Below are 11,463 nucleotides of genomic sequence, written 5' to 3' on the forward strand. Positions count from 1 at the left end.
TCTGCGCAGATGTATGTATGAGGAAAAATGACCACACAGATACGTGTCTCTATACGGGAGAGGATCAATGCTCCTCTAATCCGTATAATATAAAATACACACAGTTATTCAGTTCAACATTGTCCCTGATTGGTCAGAGATAAACAGCAAAGTCTATATAGTACATCATCAGCCTGCTACTGCCTTCCTAATCCCGGTTTGAACCAGCTACTGAATACTTCCTTGTTCATTGTACATTTTGGCTTCATTATCTTTGTTAACACCATGTTGAGCATGAACAAGGAGTCAACATCCCACATCACAAATAGTGTGAACCAACAGATTAAAAATTCTCTCAGTATGTTATGAATACTTGCATTGTTCAGCCTAGTATAATGTGTTTCAATGACACATTCCAAAAGCGCATCCTAGTTGTACATCAGCATCTGAACAATAATTATACAAACACAGATGATCTTATTATATGGACAATTGATTCATAGCCTGGACCGTCACAATGTCACATTTGAAAAGCTGGTAAATATGTTAAAAAGAGAAAAGAAGAGGGCAGTGTGAGGCTGGGGACTGCATGGAGAGCTGGAGGCGACCTACTAAGAAGCTGAGGAACTGACCTACTGGCATAACGTTGTCCTCTCTGAATGTTGTGTATCAGCGGACAGGGTGCCAGCTAGATATAACACACTTTCTAGGCGTGCAGAACACAGATACAGTGTCCTATTAACCTCTTCTCCATGAAGTTTCTTGGAGTTTTAGCATGGAAGTGGTACCTGACTGTGGCTATGATTGGGAGGGAGGCTGTGTGGTAGGGGAGAGACCTCAAAGGCCCATAATGGAGATTAGTTGTGAAGCCAGCAGTCACTATGGATTATCATGAAGACATACCAATCCCTCTCGGAGCTGAGAGTGGCTACAAAGAGCGTGTATCACTCTGGAGGACCCAACATGCTGATTTTAACAACCACTGTGTAATGCTTCATTCCACCTGTGGGGGAGCTGCTGGAGAATTGAACATGTGTTGTCCGGTTTAATTGTAGATCGTCAGAAGTCACCATATCATCAAACGAAAAAAATGTCAGAAGTATACAATCCCTTTAAGTAAATGTCAAACCAGCTTATAATCTGATCAGATACTGCAACCTCGCAAATTAGTAATTGTTTTCAGAAATGTCATGGACTGAACCGTTAATCAAAGGGACAACTGAAAATTACAGGGAAATGTCCTAAATGCGGCCCTATTGTACTATGGCGTGACAGTGAATGTGTCTTTTGTCATCTGTGGCAGTTGTCGCACGCTGTGAGGATCTGCGCTGCCCCTGGTAGACGCTCTGCACACCAGTAAGAAGTTTGGGGAAGGAAATCCCAAAACTTGGAGCCACAATGGAGACATTGATACAGCAAACAATGGCCTTCATATATAATGAAGGGCACTGACATCATCATCATCTTCTGCTATCACCCTCCTCCAGCATCTGTCTGGGGGTTAATAGCGACGCATTCCTGGAATGTTACAGTTAAAAAGCAATTTAGGTTCCTAAAACACTCTGTGCTGCTGGGGAACCTGCTCCTAATATGTTTCCCATTCCCATCTTCATACAGCACTGCCCCTGCTACATACGGTCCTGTATATGGATTCAACAGGTCACAGTTTCGCACACTATTAGCAGTTCCATATCTTGAAATACTCTCTGCTACTGAGGCCCCTGCTTATTCTGATTTGTGCATGGGGTAAAGACATTTGGCCATCTTCATACAGTTAACTACTTTTTCCACAGGAATTACTTACACATCTCCTGAAATACTCTGTGCTGCTGGGGTTCAGTGCTTTTTTTTACAGTATGTACCTTTCTTTCAGTGCCTTTTTTTTTATACTATTTGACCTTTTTGCACATTTTGACCTTGGTTACTGTCACATTGTTGCCCTCACTTAAAAGACAGAAGGAACAAGTTTAGGTCAGCTCTGAAATACTCTGTGCTGCTGGGGATCAGTGTTTTTTTTTCTCTTTTTTACAATATGTGACTTTCTTTCCGTGACTTTTTTTTATACTATTTGACCTTTCTGCACATTTTGACCTTGCTTACTGTCACATTATTGTCCTCCCTTATAAGACAGAAGGAACAAGTTTAGGACAGCTCTGAAATACTCTGTGCTGCTGGGGATCAGTGTTTTTTTTTCTCTTTTTTACAATATGTGACTTTCTTTCCGTGACTTTTTTTTATACTATTTGACCTTTCTGCACATTTTGACCTTGCTTACTGTCACATTATTGTCCTCCCTTATAAGACAGAAGGAAAAAGTTTAGGACAGTCCTGAAATACTCTGTGCTGCTGGGGTCCAGTGTTTTTTTTTCTTTTTTTACAATATGTGACTTTCTTTCAGTGCCTTTTTTACACAATGTGACCTTTCCTGACATTTTGACCTTGCTTACTGTCACATCATTGTCTTCCCTAATAGGACAGAAGGAACATGATTAGGACAGTCCTTAAATACTCTGTGCCTTTATCCAGTGCCTGCTCCTCTGACTACATGGCTTTTTCCATTATGCTTTTCACATCATGATACTTCCTCATCACATGTATTTCCATATTAACAGAATAATGAACAGGTCACTGCAAAATCTGAGCATTTTTCTCCTGAAATACTCTGTGCTGCCAGTAGAACCCTTTCCTTCCATTTCCATGGGGCTGAGAGCTCCCACTTGTCTCTATTTACCGCCTCATATCATGACATTGCCTATCCAAACACACGAGTGCCAACGAAGGAAGATGAAGACACTGCTCCTGAAATGCTCTGTTCTGCTGTGGGACTACTTCTCTACTAAGTAATTTCTGACCTACTACTTCATTGACCGCTTCACATTACAGCTCTGAGTGTACAGCTCCCTACAAAATCAGCACACTCCTTTCCTGAAGTGCTCTGTTCTGCTGTGGGGCTGCTTCTCTGCCATCCAAACGGAGGCATGCTGACCAATCACTTAATTCCCCTCCTCACATCTCCTACGTACAGCTACGTCACAAAGCCTCTGAAAATTACAGCCCTGTCCTAGCAGCACACACAGTTCCTGAAATGCTCTGCACTGCTGTGGAACTACTCTTGTGTGTGAGTTTTTAGTGCACTATTGGGAAATTGCATAAATAACAACGCTCCAACTGAAGTAAGAGACCTAGCTAATCAGGAGAGCTATATTACATTTCTAATATTATTATTATTACACCTACTACATACTGAGATAAGATCGTGGAGATGGAAATACCCCTTTAAGAAATTGCTATTTAAGCAATTCCTTACCAAAAGGGATAACTTACACTGGAGTCAATAACAGAGAGTGATAGAAGAAGGGTCTTAATTCCGCGCCAAGGACTCAATGGATCCAGGAAGAGATTAATGCTTCTTTAATAACATGCACAAGTCTACGCGTTTCTGGAGACACAGCTCCCTTCATCAGGACATTGGCAAGAGAACATGTTCTCTTGCCAATGTCCTGATGAAGGGAGCTGTGTCTCCAGAAACGCGTAGACTTGTGCATGTTATTAAAGAAGCATTAATCTCTTCCTGGATCCATTGAGTCCTTGGCGCGGAATTAAGACCCTTCTTCTATCACTCTCTGTTATCAGCCAACTTTGGGACTGCTGCCTGGACCTGGATCTTTTATATGCCTGTATAGTGGTTGTGACTGGCACAACCATTATAGGTGAGTGTGTTTTTATTACATATCTTCCTCCCTTTTTTGGGGTAAGACCCTATTGCGCTTTTCTTTCCACAGTTTCTCATTTACACTGGAGTCAAGCAGTCAGCTGGATGATTTTCATTTATCTCTGTATCCCCTGTGTTTGGCAAGACTGTTCATCCAAAAATATACTCATCGCATGTGGCTTCCATTAAAATAGCCCTGATGTGAGCGTGAGGGAAATTCGATTTTAAGTTCACCGGTCATGGACTGGTTATATATATAGAAATAACTGAGATAGTTTGTGAGATTCCCATATAATTCACTCATAAAACAAGAATATACACAGCTATAATGATACAATAAACATATAATACACACATAAACACTAAAATATGCACATGTATCATACACATATAAAAACACAAATACAATACACATATAAGCACAGACATACATGTAAAATACACACATTTCATACACATATAAGACTTAGGGGTACTTTGCACGTTGCGACATCGCTACTGCGATATCGTTGGGGTCAAATCGAAAGTGACGCACATCTAGCGCCGGTAACGACGTCGCAATGTGTAAAGCCTAGAAGCACCGATAAACGATCGCAAAAGCGTCGTAAATCGATGATCTGTGTAGCGTCGGTCATTTCCATAATGTCGCTACATCAGGAGATACGATGTTGTTCCTCGTTCCTGCGGCAGCACACATCGCTGTGTGTGAAGCCACAGGAGCGAGGAACATCTCCTTACCTGCCTCCACCGGCTATGCGGAAGGAAGGAGGTGGGCGGGATGTTTACGTCTCGCTCATCTCCACCCCTCCACTTCTATTGGCCGCCTGCCGTGTGACATCGCTGTGACGCCGCACGACCCGCCCCCTTAGGAAGGAGGCGGTTCGCCGGCCAGAGCGACGTCGCAGGGCAGGTGAGTGCGTGTGAAGCTGCCATAGCGATAATGTTCGCTACGGGAGCTATCACAAGATATCGCATCTGCGACGGGGGCGGGTGCTATCGCGCTCGGCATCGCTACCATCGGCTAGTGATGTCGCAGCGTGCAAAGTACCCCTAACAGTACAACACAAACACAGATAGTTACGTACAATGCACATATAACATACACAAACCACACTAAGACACACAAATATAAACATGCATGCAATACCCATATAAAACACAGGAATGCAGAAATGAACACACATATATACACATAATACTGTACATTCATACAATAACACCTATAATACACACAAACAGGGCATACTTATACACAAACCTAGATATACTGTACATATGTATATACTTATAGTACAAATAAAAACTAACAGAGAAACATATAACATACGTTCATGTAATGTCACCTATGTACTCAGATGCAAGACATAAAATACATGTACATACATTATTTTACACACAAATATATACATTACATATAAATATATAATACACACAATAAACACACAAATCAAAATGTAATACTTATCAGATTTTTTCCCATACCATTTCAGCATGCTGCGATTGACAGTGTGTCTCAGATCACGAGCATGCATACAAGTCTATGGGAGCGTGTGAAACATCCGACTGCACTCGGATGACATCTGAGTGCAGTGCGATATATGCAGAGACAGACAATGGAGAAGATGGGGCAATTATTCTCTCCTGCTTCTCCTCACCAGTGATCCGAATTTGGCATGCAAGAGAATGGGATCACAGTAGCATATCCGATTCTCTTGCATTGGATACCATACGCCAATGTGACCCCGGCCTAATACACATAAAATATACAGATAAACACATAACCTATGTTTAACCACTTCACCCCAACAATTTTTCATTTTTTGTTTTTTCTTCCCCTTCTTCCAAAAACCATCATTTTTTAATTTTTCCGTCAATCTTGCTACATGAGGGCGTGTTTGTGCGGGATGAGTTGCACTTTTGAATGTAACCGTTAGTTTTACCAAATATTGTACTGGAACATGGAAAAAAAATCCAAGTGCGGAGAATTTTCAAAAAAGTGCAATTGCACAATTATTTTTCGGTCTTTTTTATTCACCGTGTTCACCATATGGTAAAACTAATGTGTTGGTGTGATGCCTCACATCGGAATGAGGTCACAGATACCAAACATGTATAGTCTTATGCGGGCGTCAAACGAGACGATATATCGTGCGATATGTTGGCGGAGTCACGTCGTTAGTGACGCACATCCGGAATCGTTTGATATATTGTAGCGTGTGACAGCTTCGAGCGACGGTGATCGAGCAAAAATACTCACCTTATCGTTGCTTGTTGACACGTCGCTCATTTTCATAAAGTCGTTTCTTCTTCTCTGCACCGGTTGTTCATCGTTCCCGGGGCAGCACACATCGCTCCGTGTGACACCCCGGGAACGACAAACACAGCTTACCTGCGTCCCGCCAGCAATGCGGAAGGAAGGAGGTGGGCGGGATGTAACGTCTCGCTCATCTCCGCCCCTCCGCTTCTATTGGCCGGCCGCTGTGTGACGTTGCTGTGACGCCGAACATCCAACCCCTTCAGGAAGTGGATGTTCGCCGCCCACAGCAAGGTCGCTCAGCAGGTAAGTGTGCGTGTGACGGGGGTTTAACGACTTTGTGCGCCACGGGCAACTAATTGCCCGTGACGTACAAACGACGTGGGCGGGTACGATCGCTCGTGCGATCGTCTCGTGTGACGCCCGCATCACTTTTATCTAAGGAGTGAAAAAATTCAGAAGTTTGTCCCAAAAAAGAATTGTGCTTTTGTCGCCTTTTTCCAAGACCCGTAGCGTTCTCACTTTTCGGGATCTGGGGCTCTGTGATCGCTTGTTTTTTGTGTCCTGAGCTGATGTTGTTAATGATATCATTGATTCATAGATGTGATGTTTTGATTACCTGTTATTGTGTTTTAATGCAATGTTGCGGTGACCAAAAAACATAATTTTGGCATTTGCAATACCAAATGTGTGTATTTTTTTATTGTTTTTTTTTATTTTTCAATGGGGTGAAAGGGGGGTGAACTTTTAGGTGTTTTTTAATTTTTTCATATTTTTAAAAACTTTCTTTTATTTTTTTATAGATTTTACTAGTCTAGTTTTTAGGGACTTTATGACTCCACAGTCTGACCACTTCTGCTGATAAGACCAATGATACTGTGCTCCTGTGAATGCCAGCACTCTGTCGGCTCTGTCTGGAAATACGTCATGGTAGCGTCTGGGGTCATCAGCTGACCCCGCGCTACAATGGCAACAGCATGCTGCCCTGTGATTATGTCATGGGCCACCGATGGCAGTGGGGAACAGTGCAACCCCCACTTTGAACATTTAAATTGCACTGTCAGATTTTGACAGCGCGATCTAAGTGGTAAGCAGGCGTTGGTGGATCTCTAATCCACCCGCGCCTGTTAGCCGCACATGTCTGCTGATCGGATCAGCAGACATATGCAGGGATTACTGCAAGCTCACCTCCGGAATTCACAGTAACCAAGCTAACACGACCTAGGACACATATATATGTCCAAGGTTGTGAAGGGGTTAAAGGAGTTGTGCCAGGAACAAAGTTAATTTTAAAGTTCATTTTAATCAATAGATCTTTGAACATTAATAATTTCACGATTGTATGTGTTTATAAAAATGTTCCTGTGCTGAGATAATCTTATATTTGTGTCCCTGCTATGTACTGTGTAATGGCTGTGTCTGACCATACAGGGACGTGGTCTGATCATACCCCATCTCCTGGCAGGGAAGGCTGCAAAAGAGAGTATAGAGATACTACAGCACAGGATCAAAGCTGATTCTTATTGTGAGGTAAAACATTTCCCTACCTGTTTTAAAAAATGTTTTACCTCAGAGAAAGAATTATTTGCAATCCTATGCTGTACTATTTGTATACTCTTTCTACTGACTCCCCAGCCCAGGAGATGTGGTATGATCAGACACGGCCATTACAGTGTACATAGTAGGGATAGATATATAAGATTATCTCAGCACAGGGGAAAAAAAAAATTAAACACACCCAATTGTGTAAATGATTAAGATTCAAAGATCTATTGAATAAAATGAAAATGGACTTTGTTCAAGGGAAAACCCTTTTATGTCTCACATTTTTTATATATATATATATATATATATATATATATATATATATATATACACATACATACATACACACACACATTACATGCAACATAAAAACAGAAATGTAATAATTTTCTGTGAAATAGTGACAAGACAAGGGGGCTAGGCTCAAGGAAGTATATATTTTATCCAGGAAAAGCTGGGTGAGTTATAAGGAATCTGGGAAAGCTGGACACTCCCAGAAAGTATACTGTATAGTGGATTTTTTGGGCATGATAGACAGAGCAATGTCATTCATTCGTTCCTTGCCTGGTTTGCGCTGTAGCCTTCAGTTAGTCGAGGTGTTGGGCTGATTCATTATGAAGGTGTGTACAGTGCACAATTTTCAGGCGGAAAATTGAAGGCACAGAAGATTCTCAATTATTGTGGATGCTGGCCAACAGTTGGCGTTATGGGTTTCAGGTAACACGAGACCTTTTTATTTTTATCTTGGGATGTTTGTAGTTTGCCACTTTTATAGCCAGAAAGTTGTGTTTTATGCCTGATAATAAAGACTTTACCTTTATTTTGTATACTGTACTACCACTAAAAAATAGAAAAATCCTTGTTTGTGCCTACTGCTTCGCAGCTAATCTTCACGTCACATATGTAATACACATGTAAAAGCCATATAAGTAATACAATAAATACACATCACATATAATACACACATAAAACACACATTACAAACATACATCACATAGAACACACACATACATCCACAATAGATACACACAGATATACACATGATACACACTTTCACTTCCACATTCACATACAAACATAATAAAACCCTATTCACATATGGCATTCTCATTACCTAGGATGACAAAAGACATTTGTCCATCAAGTTCAAAGTTCTACAATTTATTTTAAGGGTTCCTATACACATTAGATCACAGATGATGAAAATGAACAATTTCGACCTTCATCAGGTAGAATTAAACAACGATCCAATTACTGAAATGAAGACTTCCGTGTTGCATCTTTCGTAAACCATCCACGGACAATCCGGGAAAGAATATTCTCAGAAAGATTGTCATTGGACGACATGTATGGGCAGGTTTAAGAAATGTAGCTGTGGACTATAATGTGTACGACTACGTCAGCGTAAGGATCGTGTATTTGGCAATGTGTTCATTCATCAACCTTTTTTTACTTAATGTGTATGGCCACCTTACGATACAGATTCAAAGAAACATGTCCAAAGACTTACTGATAGGGAGTTTATATTGTGAGCTCCAGTGGGGACAGTGATGCCTGTAAAGTGTTGTGGAATTAATGATGCTATGTAAGTGAACATAATAAATAAACACTAACACACAAACATACAAAACACACACCTATACACACATACATACAAAACCCAACACCCAACACAAACACACATACATACAAAAACAAACACCTATAGACATATACATAAATACTAACACATATACATACAAAACACACACACCTATACACACATACATACAAAACCCAACACAAACACACATCGCATACAAAAAAAAACCTATAGACATATACATAAATACTAACACATATACATACAAAACACACACCTATACACACATACATAAATAAATACTAACACACATACATACAAGAAACACACACCTATAACACACATACATACACATACTGTACATAAATACTAACACACCTACATACAAAACACACACAGTTGCACACATACAGAAGGACTAATACACACATACAAACAACACTTACATAAGTTCTAACACAGATACATAAACAACAGATAAACACACACACACAAACAGTAGCTCACACATAAACACAAACAAAACATGCAAAAAACATACAGATACATAAAAAGGACCAATTTACAGATGCACACAAACTAAAGGTCACATATACTCACATACATGCATACATAAATGCTACGTTTTAGGTACACACACAAATACACACAAACACACACAAAGACAGAGATACAAAAATATGTACCCAGAGATACATCAAAAAGGCAGCCACAGTTATAGAAATACTAACATGCATACAAAAAGCACACCCATCATTAAAAAAGCAGATACACACATAATTGCATACACTCAAAGACAGTTACACATAATCACATATGCAAAAACACACCTACCCATAGATACTAACATACACCCACAAATACATAAAATACAGAAACATGTATAAAAAACACACAAATACACACATACATACAAAAATACTAACATGGATACCTACAATAATATACAAGTACACAAATATATTCACATGTACATAAAAAATAAAGACGCATGCAAGAACATATCACAGAAACTCACACATACAAACAGCAAAAAAATACATATACCAAAAGAGAAAAATATAGTTAATTACACAAAAATCTAAAAAACAAAAAGGTCCCTCACATAAACACGGACAAGAACACTCAGGTGACTGTTTACATAGACACGGAGAAGAGTAAAATACAAGCCCCATCCGATATTGTTTCTTCACGTTCACGTCCTAAAGGTCACAATCTCTGAGCCCTTCTAAACCACAAACTTCTCGTTTACCTAGTGCCCATCCGATACCCAGCAACACAAATACTGCCCTAAAGATCGATACATCTCGAAATGTAAAATCGCCCTATCCGGGTACATAGGGCGGTCAGAACCCACCCGAGAATTCTTACCTCTTGTAATAGGCAGTCCACCGAGGCGATATAGTATTAACTATCTGTTCCTTGTGGGAAAAAAGAAGTCCTACGAGGGTGACCAGGCAGAGAGCCAGGAGGACCCTCCTTAGGGATTTTGATCGTGGGTTCACACATGGGATCATCTTGGGATTTTTTTTTAATTCTTCCAGCTATTACCAGTGTAGGCTCTGTTTTCTGCATATGAGTGTCATATCAGTGGGATTCCTCGAATGTGGTTGTGGGCAGGGGCAGAGGGCACTGGTGTGAGCACAGGACTGGTAGTGCTGTAGTATAACGTTTCTTCAGCTCGGCGCTCAGTGCTGTATGACAGGTCCTAACATGAGTGTGCATACAGTGTGTGCATGTGTGTTATCAGATAGTGTGGGGCTCTGAAGTGCATTCCCGGACAGTACAGAAGGCAGCTGTGTCAGACACTTATACTGAAGGCGGGTCACTACAATCATGTGTTTTAGGGCCGGCTAGTATATTCTTACAGCAGAGCTATTGAAATATGCAATGATTAACTCATTACTCACTGCTTCTGCGAGAGTCCGACACTCTCATAGCTAAGGAGAACAAGCCATTTATTGACTGTAAGCTATTGCCTAATTTAGATTAGTGCTCATTAACCCTGCAGCATTTTTCTTTACTTTTAAATCAACTTTATTCTATGGGTTTTTACAGCTGCGCCATTTCCTAACAGACAAAAATAAAGAGCCGTTTTGGGTTGCCGCAATATTCATGAACCACGAGCGTCATTTTTAAGAATCTGGCACAAAAAAAAGGACAAAGAAGGTCATAAGACAAAAGAAAAAGTGACAAAAATCCACACCCAAAAAAATCCCCACAAATGATGAATCAGGGAAGACATTTAGGGTATCTGATGGGTTTACAGCCATGGTTCCGAGCATTGGCTTCTATTTCCTTATTCTAAGGAATAAACAGCCATGATAAGGGTTATCTCTAATCCTGAGACGTTACTGCATGTCAGATGTGCTGGGGCGGGTGTAGTTTATG

General features: G+C 40.5%; 1 protein-coding gene across 1 annotated transcript in view; it reads right to left on the reverse strand.

Moving 5' to 3' along the window:
- Positions 1-10,841, reverse strand: part of LOC142311892 (alpha-N-acetylgalactosaminide alpha-2,6-sialyltransferase 2-like) — a 95,429-nt gene extending 84,588 nt beyond the window's left edge. The window contains exon 1 of the mRNA XM_075350715.1: positions 10,444-10,841. Coding sequence (XP_075206830.1) covers positions 10,444-10,589 — 146 coding nt within the window. The 5' untranslated portion in view covers positions 10,590-10,841. The remainder of the gene's footprint in view (positions 1-10,443) is intronic.
- Between the last annotated feature and the right edge of the window lie 622 nt (positions 10,842-11,463).

This window comes from Anomaloglossus baeobatrachus, chromosome 5 (genome assembly GCF_048569485.1).
Source record: "Anomaloglossus baeobatrachus isolate aAnoBae1 chromosome 5, aAnoBae1.hap1, whole genome shotgun sequence".
NCBI lineage: Eukaryota > Metazoa > Chordata > Amphibia > Anura > Aromobatidae > Anomaloglossus > Anomaloglossus baeobatrachus.